General features: G+C 34.1%; 1 protein-coding gene across 2 annotated transcripts in view; it reads left to right on the plus strand.

Moving 5' to 3' along the window:
- Nucleotides 1-3,282: 3,282 nt before the first annotated feature.
- The window catches only part of LOC149800471 (zinc metalloproteinase nas-36-like), a 132,373-nt gene continuing 112,250 nt past the window's right edge, over nt 3,283-23,405 (plus strand). Inside the window, exons 1-11 of one of the 2 annotated variants that reach the window (XM_089960097.1) lie at nt 3,283-3,484; nt 3,973-4,120; nt 5,067-5,166; nt 5,664-5,761; nt 6,687-6,807; nt 8,694-8,763; nt 9,286-9,489; nt 10,370-10,505; nt 12,487-12,657; nt 13,822-13,947; nt 15,349-15,474. In XM_089960097.1, coding sequence (XP_089816223.1) covers nt 3,440-3,484; nt 3,973-4,120; nt 5,067-5,166; nt 5,664-5,761; nt 6,687-6,807; nt 8,694-8,763; nt 9,286-9,489; nt 10,370-10,505; nt 12,487-12,657; nt 13,822-13,947; nt 15,349-15,474 — 1,345 coding nt within the window. In that variant the 5' untranslated portion in view covers nt 3,283-3,439. The remainder of the gene's footprint in view (nt 3,485-3,972; nt 4,121-5,066; nt 5,167-5,663; nt 5,762-6,686; nt 6,808-8,693; nt 8,764-9,285; nt 9,490-10,369; nt 10,506-12,486; nt 12,658-13,821; nt 13,948-15,348; nt 15,475-23,405) is intronic. The other variant, XM_089960098.1, reaches the window with a different exon arrangement.

Below are 23,405 nucleotides of genomic sequence, written 5' to 3' on the forward strand. Positions count from 1 at the left end.
AATGATTTGCATTTATTAATTATTTATGTATGTATGTATTTATTTATTTATTTATTTATTTATTTATTTATTTATTGACGCAATCAGTTCCTATATGAATTATATACAAGTATATAATGATGATGAAAACTCATTTAAGACACGGGAAAACAACAGGTGCCCGAAAGACATATGTAAAGTTTTTCGCTAAAATTAAAATGGTATTAAAATGAAAACCTTTCACTTTGTTATTCATGTATTGCATTAGTCTTTAGCCTAAAGCAACCTTTACTGTCTAATATAAAGTTATATCTTTGGAGCGAACAAATGGGTATATTATAAAACAAAATTTAACCAATTGTATTTGTGCTTCTGGGTGTGCATTTTGTACCTCTCTCTCTCTATGTGTCCGTCTGTCTGTCACCCGCTCTCGGTACATAATGTTAAATTAGCTACTTAGTATGTTGTTCGGCATGTAATAGAATGCTATGTTTTATGTACGTACGTACGTTCGCATACATATATGGAGGGATGGGACTCTGCATATATTTATGTATCAATGCATGTTCATATGCATGTACGTACCTACATGTACGTGTGTCCCATTCATACCGTCTGAGGGCCCCTAATGGCCGAGTGTTCTAAAGCGCCCTCCGTTACAGATCACTGCCATCTTACCTGTCTCCGTGGGTTCGAGTCTCGGATTCAGCGAATGTGGGTATGTGAGAAAGATAGCCAGTAGCTTCTCGTCGGTCGGTAGTTCTTGCCGGGGTTTTCCCGGGTTCTTCCTCCACCATTAATACTGGCCACCATGCATAATGATTTAGTTCGTGTGCTGAAAATGGCATTAAACCCCACAACAACGATAACAGCTTGTTCAGCAGTTTGCGTTAAAACACAGAACAGTCAAATAACCACGCAGAACACAAACTTGTTTTGAAATACCCATATAGTATTCGCACATCAGTGCTTTAATTCAAATCAGCGCAAAACGTACGTCATTCAAAATAAACATTAGAAGAAAATACTGTAAGATTTGACAAGTATTCGAAAGGTAACCTCTACCACACACACGTACACACTTTATACGCAGTTATTATTCTTATGTACATGCAAACGTATCTCTAACAATCTGCGTTTTTTAACTCCTCTGTCTCATGAAAGGATCTAAACCTCTGTTTCGTCATATTTTCTAAACTAATTATATCATTTTGAATGTATTTTTCTAAGATTCGTAAAATGTACGTACATGAAAATAATTTAGTTCGTGCACCTGCTATATGTTTTTCCTCTTTCGTCACGTATATAATTAAAACCACGATAAAAATCATTTGATAAAATCTACTGATATTAAATGGAAACAAAAAAGAAATACCGCAAAGATAACATCCACGAAACATTTGCCAAACATGCTGGGCCTATTTTACTCTTAGTGAAAAGACGAGACTATTTGTAACAAGATAACCGGGTGGGATATTTCGGATTGACAACAGAACACGTTTTGACGACACATATATATGGTTTAATGTGGTGATTTATATGAGCAGTAGATTATGAAGATGTGTGCGTATTTATAATCCAAATATTGGATCTATTTAACATAAAAACGCACAGTTTTAAAGATGGAAAAAAATACAAATAAACTAGTTCAGTAACACTAAAAACACAGGATAAATATTTCACAAATGATTCAATAATGTAAAGATGAATATAGTTCACTCAAATAGTAAAAAATGTATTCGCTCAGGTAGCGAAATTATGTCACTAAACACAGGAACGGATATACCATGTATCCTCCCAGTCCTGAATGATACACTGGGTCTTACTAACCCAAAATTAGCCTATAGCTAATAAAATACATGTATGGAGATACACTCCGTTACCCGTGCACCATATCCGCTCCACAGCTCCTACGAATCAATTTCACAACTGCTATAGACTCCGGACCCTCGGAATACTATGATCACTCGGAACATTAGACCCTCCGGACACCCTGGTCCTTTGACGGCTCTACAGCTGGGTCACCTTAGTCAATCTTGACATTAAACACTCCGGCACCTTAAACGCTCCGGACAAACGGACGTTTCTACCCTCAGACAACACAGGACACCCCGGATATTCCTACCCTCAAAAATAGCCCTACAGCTGGAGTTGTGCGAATCCTTTAAGCAGGCCGCTTGCTGACAAAACCATTAGTATTGTAAAGACCCTTTGCATGCAGTAACGTATTTATACCTTTAGAATTTTCGTTTTGCCGTATCGAAAGCACTTTGCACGTGTAGCATAGGACGAATCGTACTCACGATTTCGAAATACAATAGACCATATATATAATCACCCTCGGGTATCGTTGTACAGCGAAAAGAAACGAAACCCGAATACATGTATTTAATGAATAACATTTACTCCATTCCGTGACACTATTTGTGCCCATTAAATATACGTAAATAGCGTTGCATTGCTTCATATATAACACAACATTACGCACTCACACACACACACATACACATATATACATATAATGTGGGGATTATGCATGTAGCAATGCAATACAATGTTATATATGTTTGTATATATGTAAGTACGTATGGTTGCATGTATGTATGGATAAATACACCTCCCAATGTACTATTGTTTGTACCCACCAATGAACACACGCATGCAAATTTGATGGCTTAAATATCCAGCAATTTAAAAATTCTTTGCATTTAAAAAGTGTATTTAGTAGCATTCACTTCGTAACCACGATAAAATCACGCTTGACCTTATTTCACTACGTGATGGGAAGACTTTTGTATACAAAAATACTTAGTTATTCGACTATGTTGATATTGTATAATCTCAAATGAAGAGATGACTAGTCTCCCACGTCACAAATGAGTTTGTTAACTTGTCATACATACATGCATACATACATACGTACATACATACATACATACATACATACGTTTGTACTGAATGGAGTATTTAGTTTGTTAAACACAATTAGTTGACGGTCCCATAAAAGTGACTAACGGCGAGAAAAGGAAATAATTTCCTAACTGTAATACAATACGTAGTTTCTATAAATATATGGCATGATTAGGTAGGGTATCGTTTAAAGAAAGTTGCATCATATTCTGCATGATTTAAAACATAATTACTATCCGGATTTAAGCAAGTGTTCATCAAAGGAACGCTTATGAATCAGTAAGAACAATAAGATCCAATGGCATCATCAAGTGGTTTGGTTCTGTGGTCAAATATCCTGTTACTCTGTGAATATAAAGCCAGGAAAATAGCGCAGACGTAATAATGAACCAAGAATAGAAATCGCTGCAAAATTCTACATTGATAAGAAACAGAGATAATTGTCAACAGTGTTACAGGAGGACTGGTGTATAAACAAAGATACACATAATAACGTACGAATTACATTTCAGAAGAGAAGAAGAGAACCAATTTATACCTTGGAAGTGGAATGACAGCCATGTACTTACGTGTTGCTGGATTTTTGTCATTCTGTGTAAGTATTATGCGATGCTTGAATTTGTCATGGCTATATTATATAGGTGGGATTTCAACAATCTAATTGAAAAATATTTAGTTGTTGGATAAGTTTCATGATAATTAGCTCGTCCTCGGACAATCTAATAAAATGAATCATCAAAGAGTTAATATATTATTCCAGAGTATTTTCTGATACTTTGTCAATCCGTTGATGTGAAGTCTGTTGTCAATATATTTGACGTGATGTGCTTAATTAATTATTGCATATTATACTTGATAAAACACAAGAACACGGTTTGATCCGCAAAGACACAAATGTTTGTTGGATGATAATTGCTTTTAAATTGCATTATAATTGCCTTTTCCTCCTTGATAATTGTTTCGTAATTGTCTAGAATAGTGTTCATTTATTATTACGTTGTTCTATGGCATTGTCTAGACTGTTTATATTCTTTCTAGTCGTATGTTATATGGCATTGGTGCTGATTGTTGATATCCTATTAGGTTGTTCTATGGCATTGGTGCAACGGGCAGAAGATAACAGAGGAATTACAGAAGGACAACATTAACCCTCCAAACAGGTTTGGACGAGAATCTCCGACAGACAAAACCATGGATCAGGTCATTATGGAAGCTATGGGAGGCCTCAAAGGTGGGTAACAAACATTTACATTCTAATGTTATACTTAATTGTATCACAGTCAATCGGACAGTGGTAGAGCTCAAAAGACAGCGTTATTACAATTCAGTCAAATGGCGTATATTTACTTTATATCTATTACAACATTTGGTGCATCCGAAATGTCACAATCACAATCCGATAATTTTCTCGTAGTAAACATGCCCAACAGCAACAATACAACAACAAAAACACAAATAATAGAAACAATATTAAGTTTTGCTCATGTTTATAGACGATAGTTTCGAAACAAAGATTGACTTAATGAAAATGCATTTGAAAATTGTTAATCATTGAACAGAAAAAAAAAAACAAAAGCTACGTTATGTAGATAAGAAACTTAATATTAATTTTGTATATAGCTACATGATCGGATGAGTTCAGTTTGTTAATTTATCTATCGCGAAGACAGAGATTGGCCTAACCAACAAGCATATCACCAAACTCATGACAATCATCCTGTATTCTTATAAACGGAGTGATTGTGTACACCTTTCTCAGCAATGATATTGGCTGGGAGCATCAGCATGCTTCAGGGTTTAACTTGCATAGAACGACAAGCATATGTTCAACGCAACATTAAATTTTGGTACTCAATTTATAATCATTGCTTCACCATTTTGATTGTTATTTGTTGCAAGATTCGAAATTAAAATAGTTTAGATAATCAATAAAACCATCCAAGTTGTAGGACCCACATTTAAAACAGTAACATATTAAACGAATCTAATCTGTCTCTCTTTATCTAACGACCTTCTGGTAATAATATATGATCGAGAGAAGAATTACAGTGTGTGTGATCTAGAGAAGAATAACAGTGTGTGTCTTCGAGGGAAGAACAACAGTGGTTGTGATCGAGAGAAGAATAACAGTATTGAATTTAACAATTTAATTTGTATGGTTTAACTTTTTTTTATAGATACCATCAATGTAAAAAGTATGCATGATGGCATCCTTATGGAGCTGGACATGTTATTGTCCAAACGACAGTACTACAGTCTTTATAAACAACCGAACAGGTATGTTAAATGTCGGGGGAAGCCCAAATTTTCTAATGTCGAGTTAATGGAAGGCGATTCTCTGACAACAAAAGGAATTAATAACGTTTGCCTTCATATCTTCGCTACCATCTTCCTCCTTATTCGCATCTGCTACATCTTTTTATGTTGAAATATGTTTCGAAACAGCTAAACTTTCTTAAAAAGTTGGCAGAAAAGCGAAATCAATGGACGGGCAACCAGATGTGAATTGAGTATATTTTATATAAAGTCTGGCGAATTAAGTTGAAAGTTATATATCTAGCATGACTATCAAAGTTAATTTTGTATCAATGATTAAATAAATATCTACTCTTTGGTTTATTTATATGAGCTTTCCACTTGAAAAATAAGCTGTAATGTTTTTAAAAAACATTTAAACAATAGTGATCAAAATTATTGGTTAGGTTTAAGTCAGAAAATACATTATCATCCATTTCTTTCTCTCTCTCATTTTATACATGTATACTTTCTTGCAGCAGTACACAGATTCGAAAAAAGCGTAAAGCTATTCGCAATCCAATCTTTCGTTGGACAAATGGAGTAATTCCATATCGTTTCTACCCGGGACATTTCAGTAAGTTAACTTTGATGAAAAGAAGAATCATGCATTATATATCTATTCAGGGAAATTATATATGCCTCGAAAAGTTTCCTAATTAGCTATACTATTTTTAATCTACTCTGTTCGATAAAATAGTTGTTGGGGAATGGTAGGTGTCAAACCAATTCGTAGGGATTGTTTCTTACCTATATCAGTGTAAATGTTCTTTCTATTAGGGACGGATGATTTATGACGCAATAAGACTATCGAAGCGTGTTCGCACAAATTGTCATGTTTCCGTTAATGTTTGTACCAATCTTTATCGGTTGATACAAACTCCACAGAGGATGACAAAAGAAAACACGTAATTATTGTTTTGAATAAGACCCACACAAAACTATAAATAAAGCAAACAAGGACAAGAGAGTAACGGAAATAAAATAACTCAGACACACAGTAGAGGATTTAAAACAACGAGGACTAACAGACACAAGCAACATAGGGAGAGATAGAAACGGAAATACGACCTCTGAGGCACATAAAGTAACGGAAGTCAGACAACTTTAAGAACAGATAGTTACGGATATAAGGCACCTCAAGCCCACACTCTATAAAAAGGGTAAATCATGTCCACGTTGTAGAGGATGTAAGACGAAATCGCATAGGTTCCGTTTACGTTTAGAAATAAATCAACCAAACGTTACATAACAATATCTGATAGAAATTAAAGTAGCTCCTAGGCTATATCAAGAATATAATTCCACATGTATGCTGATTGTATATGAAAAGATAGTGCATACTTGTTGTGCAACATATTTTGCCACGAACAGAAAGTGATTACACTGGTGTCATACAATTTCGTATTCATTTTATATCCATACAAGATTCACTACATATCATTTCAATAGGAATGGGACACTTACACATTTGTACACTGTACACATTGTATTGTTTATAGATCAGAGAGATCAGGACATGGTCCGGCAGGCTATGACGGAATGGGAGCGTAACACTTGTCTCCGATTTAGAGAGGCCACGTCTTCTGACATCAATTTGGTCGTTTTCACTAACGGATACGGGTAAGAATATCACGATGAAAATACGATGATATCTTTCCAGTTCGAACCTGGCAACTCGGAACTGTTGTACAATCAGAAAGAATATTTGGGCATTTGCTATTAAACTCATTCGATTTTGGATGTACATCACAGGCATACATTCTTATTCGTAGAGATTTTTAAATTCAGATATTTCGTACCTTGTATTTCCTCTTTTAAATACGTTCGATCTAGACCGGTCCATGATAGTTTTAAAGTTCTAATTAATCGCTCTAGTGTGTATTGTTTTCTCTCTCTCTCTCTCTCTCTCTCTCTCTCTCTATATATATATATATATATATATATATATATATATATATATATATATATATGTATATATATATATGTGTGTGTGTGTGTGTGTGTGTGTGTGTGTGTTTGCGTGTGTGTGCGTTTTGTATGGCCGTTCTTTCAGCATGGATTATAAACTTTCAAATAACCCTCTCTTTTTATTAGATTATCATACGAAAGGACACAAATATTACCATATGGGTTTAAAAGCCTGGATAGGGAGAGTCCAAATTCCTCAGGAAGTACTCATCAGTAGTCAGCTTCTTCACATAGGGTTGAATGTAAATTGAATTGGATAGGGGACTCATTATTACCTATTTCTTGGAAAAAAAAAGGATTAGTAACCTGGGGGTGAAATATACACATGTAAATCTAAAATCTGAAACTTAAGACTCCATCATTTATCGAAGATAAAAAATGACATATTACTTCTTTCTTTATGATTTTCAAAGATAAGTATCCTGTTCGGACGGCATACATTGTGTGTGGGGGTGGGTGGGTGGGGGGGTGGGGGGTGGGGGTGGGTGTGTGGTGTTTCGATAAAAGTAATACAGCCATGTTTATATCGGAAGTGGAAACCTTAAACTTGTAAATATTTTGCCCGAAAAAAATCAAACCAGAAGTTTGTTTTTATGAAAAAATAGAATGATTTATGATAAATTTGGTTTGATTTAACGAGGATCTTTAAATGTTTATTGAGCCAAAATGAAAAAGTTAAGAACAAGTGAATCAAGGGCCATGACTTCGTTAAAGACTGCCATATAACAGAATAAAGAGAAATTCGAACTTTACATTTTTTTGATGCAAGACCTCGTGGAAAAAAATAATTTTAGCCCATGAAGTGCTCGAAACGTTATTTAGAATAATCAAAATTTAAAGGCAATGTTCCAAGTAATTTCCTTATCAAATCTCCGTATTTTGCTTTAGATGAAAACAGAGAAATTGAATTTGTCAAAGGTCCGTTTGAAATTAAGTACTAGATGTAATTTCAATTTGTCGCGTGCTGAGAGGAAACGCCATTGAAAGGCAACAGTCAAAGTCAGAAAGGGGCCATAACTGTAACATCACCTAAGTCCTGTTAAGCATAAGCACCACATCAAGTTTTGTTTCGGTCCATTAAAAGCTTCAAACATTTTGGAGCAGAAACTATTTTGTGACGGATGTGACGCTACTCGGCGGAATGAGACGGTTGGACTTACGAATGGTGTATACTCTAACCATTCATATGGCTCGAACAGAATATATTAAATGCGCAAAATGATGAATTATGTAATAGATATTAGCCTTGGAAATCAAATATTCATAATTTAACAAAAATCAGTATTTCAATATAAGAATTACTCTCCTTAACAGGTTTTGAAACAACGAGAATTGGTAATTTCTGGGTGTAGTAGTAATTAATGGAAAGAGCAAAACCGTCAGCCCTTCAACTGCTTGTACAAAACAATAGTTTGCAATGTTCAGCACATTTTGAGTATTGATATGTACAGTACATGTTATGGTGTTTGTAATATCCAGTACATTTCTGCCTTCCAGGAAAATACAGCTACTCATTACTCTTTTCCTATTCTTTCCAGATGCTTCTCAAGTTTGGGAATGGTGGGTGGACCGCAGGTGGTTTCCTTATCCTTAGCTGGGTGTAGACATGTAAGTACCAATTATTTCAGGTGGTTTCCTTATCCTTAGCTGGGTGTAGACATGTAAGTACCAATTATTATGTTTTAACATACGTATAAACTCACACACACCGGACAGAAATACCATATTCATGTCGAATTGTTTTCTGCTGCAGGATGGTCCCAATCTGACAAGTGAGATGTCCACATAGTTTACTCTGCACATTTGTCAATATAGGGTACAGGATGTCGGACAGTGAACCTTGAAATGATGAAGAATTATGAGAGCGACATTTTCATTGAGCTAAACAGTAAAAAAATTGGCAGTTTTGAATATGCTATATCTGTTATACCATTATGTAATTTCAATATCAACATATTTTCATGAAAGGTGTGTAATCCAACAGTCGATTATTATATAAAACGTCTTGACATGAACGTAACGTATAAAATCGTTATGAAACGAATTGCATATATGCAGATTGGAGAGTGAACATTAGCTTAAAGGAGGAGAGACTCATAATAATAGTTAGTATATATCTTTAATATACAGAGAGGATTATACTTACACGAGATTGGGCATGCGATTGGTCTTGTGCACGAACACAACCGACCGGACAGGGACGAGTATGTTGAGATCATTTGGGAGAACGTGCACCCCAATTATTCAAACCAGTTCAACAAGTACACATCACAGGACGTTGACCAGATGAATGTCCCCTACGATTACTCTTCTGTAATGCATTACGGTGTCACCGTAAGTTGTTACTTTGATAATATTCTCATTGACTCTCCTTGATCTTGTCTTCTTTGTATGATGTATATATGTGTGTAAATAGGTATACGAATATGCATAAAAACATACACGCAAACACACACACACACACTCACACATACCCACCGACATTAAACAGATTTAAAGAAAGGAAATTTGTTACCATGTCGAGGTGCATGGCAAAAACATTGGACTATTTAAAGAAAGGTAACAAACGTTTGTACAAGACTTTATTTTGTCTGGTCTAGTGTATAGAAAATTAATAGATAACCTATATTCTACTTATTACGATGATTGTTGACACATCGATGCCCCATACATATGCACTTGTTATATTTTTTGTCTCAGATATGTCTCATTATTCCAATTAGCGTTACACGACGGAATATATCCATTTCTAAAGTTTTAAATAATGTAACCATCTGTCTGTTTCTTGGGTTTTCTGTTGTCTATGATCTAGTTAGGAACATATTTCTTCCGATCATTCGTCTGCTATGCTTCTTCACACCGCGATAACACCACGGCTGACTGTCATCTTGACAGAAATATGATAGTAGACATATGGGGTCAACATGTCGTATCGATGTATAAAGAATGGAAGTAAAATGGCGGACAGATGATCGCCATCTTTATTTCCTTTCTACTTTCTTTCTCACCTTATCAATACCGTGTTCATGTGATACTGATTCTAATATGAGACATACACCTTTTGTCTGCATCTGAACAAAGTGCAGTAGAATGTACTTACATTATATCATCCCTAAGATGGGACATACAACGTTTGTTTGTGTCAAATATACACCTTTTGTCTGTGTCAGAACACAGTTGAGTAGAATTTATTTACATTATATCATCCATTCAGGAATTCTCCAAGGGTGGAGGGCTGAAAACAATGCGTGTCAAGTACCCAGAAAAAGAGGCTAGCATAGGACAAGTGTACATGAAAGAACTGTCATTCACAGATGTAGAAATCGTAAACAAAATGTACAAATGCAACGGTAAGTGCTGAATTTTTGTGATTTGATATTGTGAAACATAATGCGATTGACTGATTTGAACTTTACTGAACTGATGACATTTATTTTAAATACAATGATCACATTAAACAATGGCATATATTTTACTAATACTTCAAAATTTAACGATTTTACTAATACTTAAAAATTTAACGACTTTATTTCGAACATGTAAAATGTAAGGCATACCGTCCAGGTTGTGAGTCAGATGATCTTAAACTTTTGAAAGAAACATTTGCACTAAATACTACTAACTGTTTAAGAATTTCATCTTGTTTGCTTATGTCATTTTGTATCTTTTTGGATATCAAAACAAATTATTCACTAAATATCCAGGATAATACTGCTGTATATTTAAACCCTGTCCAACTATCCTTGCATACATACATCTCAAATACCATTAAGTAGAGATTTCCATTCCCACGTGTTGAAAGGAGTATGTCGAAGACAACACACACACACACACACAGACCCCCCCATATATATATATATATATATATATATATATATATATATATAGATATATATATATATATATATATATATATATATATATATATATATATATATAGTTGGAGAGAGAGAGAGAGAGAGAGAGAGAAAGCAATGATATGATGAATCCACCATTACATGACTTGAAACTAAGGTTTTGAAGCAATCAAAATAGTAAACTCACGCAATTGAGACCCCCATCATTCTCTTACACAAAATATAAAGAAAAATATTAAACTATTGAATTAATAAAAAATATCATTCCATTTGAAGCAACTGATAAAGTCGACGGAATCAATACATACAATTTAAATCTGTAGTGTCTTACAATCAGCCATAAATAGGCCGTGCAGGGTACATGTTGATGAAAGCTAATTAGACCTTATTGAATAGTATCCTACTGTACAATCTGATTTGATCTATTTAAAATCTTCAGCTTGTACCAACAGGATTAATGTCGAAATAGTCATTCAGGTATTACCCTATGGGCTTTGAGAGACATGGCACTTATTCAAATACTGTAGTATATTATGAACCTTACTATAAATTACTTCATTTGATAATTATCCTTACTAGGAGATAGTCAGTCAATTACTTTGCTAAATAATTACCATTAATAGGAGATAGGCATCTCCATTACTTCTGTATATAAAGAAACTTACTATGAGATAGTAATTTAGTTTATGTAGTACGTAATATCCCTTACTGGAAGATATTCATTCCACGTCTTAAATTTATAATGACCCTTCCTAGGAGATAATCATTACATTCCTTTACTACATAACTACCTTTACTAGGATATAGTTATTCCATTCAATTAATATATACTAACCATTACTATGAGATCGATATGACAGGATTGCTCTCATAATTATGATTGAATTTATTCTTAAATTCGTAACTTTAAACGTTGTTTCAAATATCAGAAATAATTTTCAGACTGTCATTTTTCCGAAATGGTTATGCTTCACACAGAGTGTCATGGTCTCTAACTGGTTATGCTACACACATGGTGTCATGGTCTCTAACTGGTTACTGTACACACATAGTGTCATGGTCTCTAACTGGTTACTCTACACAAATAGTGTCATGGTCTCTAACTGGTTATGCTACACACGTAGTGTGTATAATATTAACATATAACCACTTTCACCATTGTATAAAAGTTATTTTTTTTCCATTAAAGAAATTCGAGTCATGAATAGCAATAAATAGTAAGTATTTACTTCTGATTTTTAAGAAAATTATATTTAATATCGTCAGGAAGTAATGACGTTATACATTTAATACACGAGTGAGGATATTGTCTGAGCTAACCTAAATATTTCACTCCCTTAAACAAGCTTGCGTTTTGCCACTTTTCGATAATGAACATGTTTCACTTTCTCGATTGGTTGTCCATTTGGTAAATTGAAGTATGTGCTGCTTGTCCATTGTGACAAGGTAACGGTTTTGGAAATAACTTTTCCAGCTGGATGCCAAAACAAACACAAGAATTCCATCGAGTGTGACCGTTGGGCTGTCGAAGGTGAATGCGAGGCAAATCCTCTGTGGATGATTCCAAATTGTCAGAAGTCGTGTCGTGCATGTGACAAACCAATACCCACACAAGCGCCAGCCACAACTCCCGCTCCGGATATTGGTGTGTTAATTACGAAACAACAATATCATTCTGATTGGATTATAATTAATTTAAAATGATTTAAACAATGTAATACATAAACTTGTATCATCTTTATAGTTAATAATGCTCATGTTGGATCATACGTGTTGAAAGACAACCGTGTATCATTTTAAAGTGAACATAATAATACAGCTTGCTATGGGAAACAAATATTTAAGTTGGAATGAAATAACTATTTCGAGAAACTACTGACAAAAGTACGAAGATTCATTATTCCAAAGGCTAACCAATGATAATATACCACCTATCCCCTAGCTCTATATTAATATCGTTATTTTTATTGGCACTTTTGAGTCATTGTCGTATCAAGGTGAAGTTGAACATACATACATACGTACGTACATACATACATACATACATACATACAAACTTACGACGTCATGATGGATGATTTGATATGACACTCTTTCATGAAGTATTCTTTTTTAGTGTGAATGATATAAAAAATGTAATACATAAACTTGTATCATCTTTATAGTGAATAATGCGTATGTTGGATCACACGTGTTGAATGACAAGCGTGTATCATTTTAAAGTGAACATAACAATACTGTTTGCTATGGGAAACAAAGATTCATTATTCCAAAGGCTAACCAATGATAATATACCACCTATCTCCTAGCTCTATATTAATATCGTTAGTTTTATTGGCACTTTTGTGTCATTGTCGTATCAAGGTGAAGTTGAACATACATACATACATACATACATACATACACTCAACCGACTTTCGGGTACAGTTTCGATCAGTTAACTTTAAAGGAGGAGTGTGAAAGAATTATCCTATCAGGAATGAAAAGACGAAAAATGTGTCAATGTTAATTTTTCTTACAATAATTAAAAATACATTCTAACATGGATATTTTTAGGACAAAGTTCATGCATCATTGTAAGAAAATATCGCTTATCTTCAGCTCTTTTTCACCAGAGTTGGGGTTAAAATAAATATCAAAAGACTTAAGAAAAGGAATAAAACAAAAACATGCTTTAAAAAGAACTAAGCATAGTTAGTTTTACTGTTATACAATTTAATTAAAAGGTCACTTATACAAAACGTTCCGAATTTTCTGAGTGTTGCACTGCATATTACACAGGGGTTTAAATAATCCTTCCACTTTTCAGGAAATTGTAGAGACAAGTACGACGAATTTCAATGTCAAAGCTGGGCCCGGGCAGGACAATGTGACAAGAATCCAACATGGATGGTACCAAATTGCCAAAGATCCTGTGGAAAATGTTCTTTACCCGGTAGGAAATTACTACAATGCATGACGGGGCTTAATGCCATAGGGCTGGTACTATATTTTTACATTTCGACTTGTTCTAACTAGACCTGTACCCCCGATTGATCTTCCAGTTAAACTAATATACTTATAGTTTAGAAAACCCGGACCATTTGACCAGTCACTCGAAGCCCCTTTGGAACAATCCTTTACCGTCCATTGCTGATTAAATTGAAATTTTCTGCGTTTAAGATCCGTATAACAGTCCATGTGCGTACGAATACATGTAAGACAATTATTGAGAAAATGACGATTATGCAAATATTACCCGAGCATTAAAGATTTTCGTCTTCAGCGTCTTCTTCCAAGTGGGTATCTTGATAGTACAGTCTCACATCTCCGTAGGTTCGAGTCTCGGGCTCGGCCAATGTGGAAAAGTGAGAAAGGTTGCCAGTAGCTTCTCGTTGGTCCAGCCCTATCCCCAGCTCCGGATATTGGTGTGTTAATTACGAAACAATAATGTCGTTCTGTTTTGAGTATACTTAATACATTATTCAAACTCTATGTTCAGTGAAATGTTGTTGAATTAATACTTTTTAACTTACGACATCACGATGATTGATTTGATATGATACTCTTTCATGAAGTATTCCTCTTTAGTGTGAATGATTTAAAAAATGTAGTACATAAACTTGTATCATCTTTATAGTGAATAATGCACATGTTGGATCACACGTGTTGAAAGACAAGCGTGTATCATTTTAAAGTGAACAGAATAATATTTCTTGCTATGGGAAACAAATATTTAAGCTGGAATGAAATAGCTATTTCGAGAAACTACTGACAAGTACGAAGATTCATTATTCCAAAGGCTAACCAATGATAATATACCACCTATCCCCTAGCTCTATATTAATATCGTTATTTTTATTGGCACTTTTGAGTCATTGTCGTATCAAGGTGAAGTTGATCATATATACATACATTACATACATACATACATACATGCATACATACATACATACACTCAACCGACTTCTGTGTAGAGTTTCGATAGTTAACTTGAAAAGATGAGTGTGAAAGAATTATCCTATCACGAATGGAAAGACGAAAGATGTGTTAAAGTTAATTTTTCTAGCAATAATTAAAAGTACATTCTAATATGGAGATTCTTAGAACAAACTGCATCCAACATTGTAAGAAAATATAGCCTCTCTTCATCTCTTTTTCACCAGAGTTGGGGTTAAAATAAATTTAAAAAGACGAAAGAAAAAGAATAAACCAAAAACATGCTTTAAAAAGAAGTAAGCATAGTTAGTTTTACTGTTATACAACTTAATAAAAAGGTCACTTATACAAAACGTTCCGAATTTTCTGAGTGCACTGCATGTTACAACGGGGTTTAAATAAACCTTCCACTTTTCAGGAAACTGTACAGACAAGTACCACGAATTTCAATGTCAAAGCTGGGCCCGGGCAGGACAATGTGACAAGAATCCAACATGGATGGTACCAAATTGCCAAAGATCCTGTGGAAAATGTTCTTTATCCGGTAGGAAATTACTACAATGCATGACGGGGCTTAATGCCATAGGGCTGTTTACTATATTTGTACAATTAGTCTTGTTATAACTAGCCCTGTCCCCCCGTTTGATTTTCCAATTAAACTAACTTACTTATGGTTTCTGAAACTCGGACCATTTGACCAGTCACTCGAAGCCCCTTTGGAACAATCCTTTACCGCCCGTTACTGATTAAATTTAAGTTTTTTTTTGCGTTTAAAATACGTACAACAGTCCTTGCGCGTACGAATACATTTAAGACAATTACTGAGATAGTGACGATTATGCAAATATTACCCGAGCATTAAAGATGTTCGTGTTCCCTTAGATAATATACATTTTCTACATTGAATTCATTTTTCTTTTTCTCCTTCGTCTTATTCGTTGTCCTCTCCTTCTTTTTATTATTCTCTCTCTCTCTCTCTCTCTCTCTCTCTCTCTCTGTCTCTCTCTCTGTCTCTCTCTCTCTCTGTCTCTCTATGTTTCTTTGAACACCGTAAGAACATAAAACACTTTAAATGTGCCTAAGTTTTCAGTATGGGAAAGTTTCCATGTGGGAATGTGATAAAAATCCAAACCATAGCACGAAGATTTTAAATATTAGCTTATCTATATTTTCCCACATGAATAAACCTGATTCAATCTATCATTGCGTAAACTTAATATGACCTGTTAATGTTTGAACAGTGACACCTTTAGTCAAAATACATCACAAATTATACGATAAACAATATTACGTAAAGGTAAGTCTATCGAATGATTATAATGCTAAAATATAATTAGCAATATTATAAATAAATCATTTGCCAGCAGTTCTTAGCCATTTGAACTTAAAACTTGGAACCAAAGGACATAATGTCCAGAAGTACAAATAACTGTTGATGGCAGTGATGTAAAATACTTAAGTTTGCCTAATGCAAAATCAACCAAACGAGCTCTCTGCATCAAATGACATATAAAAACTTGCCTTGAATGTTGTATAATGCGCAAGAACGTTTTCGGGAAATTTTGAAATAATGTCAAATAAATAGTTTTCTTAAATATGAATTACTTTCAAGATTTGTTTGTCGAGACAACCATGTGCATTTATCTCGGCAATCAGATTGTTCCGTATGGTCATCTGGTTGGCCTCTGTGCTTATTGAAAGTTACTATACTTTTCCCTCAGTATCGAAATATCGAATAAATCAGGAATGGGATACCGCTGATTGGAAACTAACAAATATTTTCTTTTATCATAGTTTAGTTTTGGCTTCTGTCACCGAGCGAGACCATTGATTATCAAGGCTACGTAACTCAGACTTAAATGAAGACATAGCAAAATAAAAACACAAACCATAACACTTATTATACTCTTTAATTTAAGATGTTATTATATGAAGGCTGTTAGATACGACTGAACACTGTCAGATACAACTGAAGGCTGTCAGATAGGGCTGAACACTGTAGATACGTCTGAATGCTTTAAAATAAGACCACAAACTGATGCTCTATCAATGTTTGCAGTACCAATTCTCGCAGCAAACGTGTCAATGTAAAGAAATGTACAATTTGAGAACCGATTATATGCAGTAATACCGTTTGCTTGGCTCTAGTGTTAACTACATTGGCACCGACATAATGAGAACTTTTAATAGAAATGAGTATTGCAACCTTCACATCTATAATAAAATTATACATGATTTTTGCAGCCTTCACATCTGTAATACAATTATACATGATTTTTGCAGCCTTCACATCTATAATAAAATTATACATGATTTATGCAGCCTTCACATCTATAATAAATTATACATGTTTTTTGCAACCTTCACATCTGTAATAAAATAATACATGAGCTTTGCAACCTTCACGTCTATAATACAATTATACATGATTTTTGCAGCCTTCACATTTGAAATAAAATAATACTTGAGCTTTGCAGCATTTACATCTGTAATAAAATTATACATGATTTGTGCAGCCTTCACATCTGTAATAAAATTATACATGATTTTTGCAGCCTTCACATCTGTAATAAAATAATACATGAGCTTTGCAGCCTTCACATCTGTAATAAAATAATACATGATTTGTGCAGCCTTCACATCTGTAATAAAATAATACATGAGTTTTGCGATCTTCACATCTGTAATAAAAGAATACATGAGGTTTGAGTACTTAATCTTAAAGTAACATGATGTAGATGATCAGCGTATCGTTACTCGTGGCTTTGTTACTCGACACAATACAATGTTTCAATTGAATTTGTGAAATATTTTTCTATATCTATTGTCCTTAAACGTATAAAAAACCCACAACAAATTTTATTTAACACTGGACAACAAATTTTTACAAAAGTCATGTTACTGAAATAAAATTAGTCAATTCTTATCAATTTTTATGTGCTGAACACGAATATGACAGTCAAATTGCAAAATTGGCTCTAGTTTTTTTGTAATCTGCAAGAAATTAATGTTTACATAACGAAATGCATTCCAATAGTAAAAGGTCAACTGTAATAGCCTACCTATAAAAAATCAAGTCATTGACTACATCTTAGATTTCTTCGCCTGTCTCTTGTACAGCTGTTCGGGAGCATCTCTGAGGAGTGTCCAGCAGTAGTCAGCCAGCATTGTAGTGGACCATTTTCCCTGGTATCTTTGTTCCATTGTTGCGATATCTTGATGAAAACGTCCGCCGTGTTCATCACTAACAATACCACAGTTGCTAGGAAAGAAATCCAAATGGGAATGAAGGAAGTGAATCTTTAGAGACATATTGCAGCCAAGTTTCTTATACTTCATCAACATGTCTTCTACTAGTTCCTTATAGTTTTCTGCCCTAACATTTCCGAGGAAGTTTGTAGAAACTAGGCGAAAAGCATTCCATGCTTGTTTCGCGTCACCTTCCAGCAAGTTGTTGAACCGGTCATCTTTGAAAAGCTCTCGAATCTGAGGACCCACAAAAACTCCCTCTTTAATCTTTGCTTCGCTGAGTCGAGGGAATTTTTCATGCAGGTATCGGAATGCTGGCAAAGTCCGGTCAATGGCTTTCACGAAGTTCTTCATCAAACCTAGTTTGATGTGAAGGGGTGGTAGCAAGATTTTCTGAGCCTCAACCAGAGCTGGGTGTTGGATATTCTTCTCTCCAATGGCTACATTCTGCCTGTGAGTCCATTCCTTCCTTATGTAGTGCATTTCCCTTGCTCGGCTATCCCACTCGCATAAGAAACACATGTATTTTGTATATCCTTGCTGCAGTCCCATTAAAAGGGCAACTACCTTCAAATCACCACAGAGGTGCCAGCTGTACTTGTTATACTCAATGGAATTCAGTAGCTGCCTTAAGTTATCGTATGTCTCTTTCATGTGGACAGCATACGCTACTGCAATAGATGGAAGAATGTTTCCATTGTGCAAAAGCACAGCCTTGAGACTCAGTTTCGAAGAGTCCACAAATAGTCTCCATTCTTGTGGGTCATGAGTGATTTTTAAAGCATTCATGAGGCCCTCAATATCGGAACAGAATATCAGATTACTTTCCTTTCTGAAGAAAGGCTCCAATTGCTGGTGGCGCTTTCGATATGCAGTAATTGTGACATCTTCTTCTAGAAGATTCCATTGTTGGAGTCTTGATCCTAGCAATTCTGCCTTGTTCTTTGATAAGTCCAAATCACGAATCAGGTCATTTAGTTCTTCCTGTGTTATTCTGTGTGGGGTTGATGATGCACCACAGTGAAAATCTGGATCACTGCATGCTGATGGACCAGGAGAAGAACAGGTCGACTCACCTTTGTCTTCGTCAGATGAATCAAGAGAATATTCTGCTGGAGGTTCTGGAATAGGAAGTCCCTCACCATGTGGAACTGGTCTCAATGCAGACGGAATGTTTGGGTAGACTATTCTCGACTTCTTTCGCTTCGTTATTCCGCCGGAAAGAGGAGGAACCAAGCAGAAGTAACAGTCATTTAGGTGGTTGCTTGGCTCTCTCCACACCATTGGGACTGCAAACGGCATTGATGACCTTTTGCAATTCAACCACTGTGAAAGCTGTGTTGTACATGTAGCACAGCATATATGCGGAGCCCAAGGCTTGTCTTGGTCACCAACCTTGCATCCGAAGTAAAGATGATATGCCTTCTTCACTTGAGAATTGATACTTTTCTTCTGGTTGGCAAATGTCACTTCCCCACAAATATAGCAAAAATTGTCCGCGGTATTAACACACTTTCGAGGCGTTACTGTTCTTTATTGTACGTAAATGGATAAAATAATAAGTTTTATGTAACAGTAGCTTGAACTGTCTCGCACAACGTCTAAAATATTTTAAATGCTGAACCTATCTGATTGGGCTTTATATAGTACACTGCTTACGTCAGCTTCAGCAGCCGCCTGGCATTAGTATAATAGGCCTACACATGTATAGTACACTGCTGACGTCAACTTACTTCAGCAGCCGCATGGCATTAGTATTGCATTGCATCAGAAAATGATGCAATCAACTGTGGATGATGTGAGCATGATGGTATTATGCAATGTTACATCATTATTCCGGATGTTGCTGCAGTCCTACTGGAGAAATTTACACAGTGAAACATAGAAAATGAGGTATATGAATATCTTCAAAACGAGAGCCAATACAAATTTTTCACGGTTATATTCGTGTTCGGCACACCAAAATACTACAGATTAGGGCCTTTTCAAGTCAGTAATGATTTCACTGTTGACCAGTGTAATCAAACCTACTTGGCATAGCCGTTTGGTTAGCAATGGGCTGCAGTGCTAAATCATCATCTTGATGAGTTTCAGATTTTTGTAATTGAATATATTTGTCTAGGTGATATACTCGAGTTAATATATTGCTCAGTAACTGTTGAAACTGCATTCTTTAAATTGGCTATTATATATCTTCAGCACACTTATTGCGTTTGAGTCTTAAATCGTTTTAAATCGTTAATATAATGTCGACCTTTATCTAGACAGCATTCAAGTGTGCATTAACATTGACTCAAATAATAAGAGTATTAATTTGAAGGTTTATTTTATTTAGACCATTTGACGTATCACCTGTCTTGTTTTCTTTGCATTTCAGATTGATACTACAATAATATATTGTTTGAAACGTGAGGAACGTGTAACCAGTTTAGTCAGAATCCATTCTACACGAATGCCTACTGCGAATCAAATGACGTGTGCCCAGTATGTTGGAAGAAAAGCCAGACAGTAAATGAGGAAAACATTTAATTAGAAGCAAGACCTTAGGCATTTTGTTTCATTTGCAGATGAATCGTGGGCACATTTCTTGTGTTATCTGTAATCGCCATCTCATTATCTAGCAATTATTCCAATGAGCGGCAAATTATATTTTCTTTCTTTTTTCTGACGTATTATGTTGTGAGCTTTAGCATCTTTTAAATATTTATTACATCTTTATTAATTATTTTAACTCATATGAATGAAAAAATAGTGATCTACATTAAATTGGTTCTTCTTTAATATATTTTAGCTATATAGTTATATTTGTAAGATTTTGGTGACTGTAAGAATTCTCTCACTCAAAAATGAATAGAAACGAGGGACATGCTAAACTCAGGACTTTGTTACATCCTTAGTTCTGGCAGAGATTTTTTTTGTTGTTGTTATAATCATTAAGGTTGTATCTCTTTTCTACATGTTTTCGCCGTGCGCTTTGTTCTTATATTTGTTCATTTGTGACAATAGGTGTGTCCGCATAAATCTCTGCATCATGAACGCCACTGAAGACAGAAATTTAAAACTATAGACTGTTGGAGGTGTTTTAAAAATTGGTATTAAATTTCAGTACTATCGATGCATGTATTTTGCATTGGGAAATGGGGGTTGGAAGTGATTATCTTCGGGAATGATTGTGTTTATTTCGGTATCTTAATACACAGCAAAACAGATGGGTTATTTAGTGTCGAATGTATGGATTGAAGTGCTCTGCTAAATTGCACACCACGGATGACGATTTTGCTTTATCCGATGGTGGGATTCGAACCAACTTCCTTCACTCGTGAGACAGGCACGTCAACTACTGAATCACTGCGGTTTTTTATATTAGTTTTTTATATTAGTTTTTTGTTCGACATGCAGGATAACACTTTCGACCCATTCCGCATTGTCCATCCCGTGTGGACGAGACGTAAACCAGATAAATAACCGACAATGTTCAAATGTATATTTTTTGGATCAACGTGGAAGGAAATATTTTCGAATATATTACATCAACGAAATCGCCAAAATTTGTGTTTAGCAGTATATTGTTACCTCTCTTTTTTGTATTTTTTTTTAAATTATTTTATTTATACTTGAATAAAGAACACATATTTAGTCTTGGAAACTTCACGTTATTGTTTTGTCTTGCCAAAGTAACATTGTTCCAAGCCAATGTTTAAAGAGAACGTTTCATTGATGATGCCCAAAACTGAATCCTTATGACTACGCACGTGACCAGAAAGTCCTGAACATAATTAAGTGACAAGAAAATAATTGCAACAACTACAGATTATTATCCTGGTTTAAATTGAAACCTAACATGAATTTAAACATACATGTATTTAATTACATTAAAATTTAAACCAAATAGGTATTTAATGACATTAAAATTTAAACCAAACATTTATTTAATTAATTTAAATGTAAACCAAACAGGTATTTAATTAATTTAAATGTAAATCAAACATGCATTTAATTAATTTAAATGTAAACCAAACATATATTTAATTAATTTAAATGTAAACCAAACATTTTGTAATTAATTTAAATGTAAAACAAACAGGTATTTAATTAATTTAAATATTAACCAAATATGTATTTAATTAATTTAAATGTAAACCAAACATGTATCTGATTAATTTAAATGCAAGTCAAACATGTATTTAATTAATTTAAATGTAAACCAAACACTTATTTAATTAATTTAAATGTAAACCAAACAGGTATTTACTTAATTTAAATGTAAACCAAACATGTATTTAATTAATTTAATATAAACGAAACATGTATTTAATTAATTTAATTGTAAACGAAACATTTATTAAATTAATTTAAATGTAAGCCAAACAGGTTTTTAATTAATTTAACTGCAAACCAAACATGTATTTAATTAATTTAAATGTAAACCATACATGTATTTAATTAATTTAAATGTAAACCAAACACTTATTTAATTAATTTAAATGTAAACCAAACAGGTATATAATTAATTTAAATGTAAACCAAACATGTATTTAATTAATTCACATCTAAACCAAACATGTATTTAATTAATTTGAATGTAAACCAAACAGGTATTTAATTAATTTAAATGTAAACCAAACATTTATTTAATTACATTAATCTCAGTTGAATTATATTGTGGGTAGCGCTAAAAATAATTACGTACCCTTAAACAGCAGATGAAGTTTTCTTTGATCTCTTTCAAAGTATCGTTATTACTGGAATAAGTGTTTATTTAATGTTCTGGAAATAAGAAAAGCAATTATCTTTAATATTCCTTTTACTTGACGTGTTTTTACGAAATTTTATTGCTGCAGATTCTGAAACATATTTGCATTTTTTAAAATCTTCTACTGGTATCTGTAAGACATTGTTTCATCGTTTAATTGTAGAATGTTAAATATTTTCTTGGTGAATTTTTCACGGATGCCTTTTTTCGTGGAAGAAGGGCTGTTGGCAAATATTGCATAAATAACAACACGCTCAACATTACTTTATGGAAATTGCATTGGAAATTAAAATCGGTTATTTATAAGACTTCTAACAGAATAATGAAACTTTCTTATCATTCAAGTCTGGAATAGGAAGTTGTAGTCCTCTTAACGTCAAAATATGGTGACACATTTCGACTTCTTGCTTTCGTTACGAAATATCTAACGATAACATCTTCAGATCTTAACTGATATCTAGTATTTTTCTTCG

This window comes from Sinohyriopsis cumingii, chromosome 5, assembly GCF_028554795.1.
Source record: "Sinohyriopsis cumingii isolate HCF-2022 chromosome 5, ASM2855479v2, whole genome shotgun sequence".
Classification (NCBI taxonomy): Eukaryota; Metazoa; Mollusca; class Bivalvia; order Unionida; family Unionidae; genus Sinohyriopsis; species Sinohyriopsis cumingii.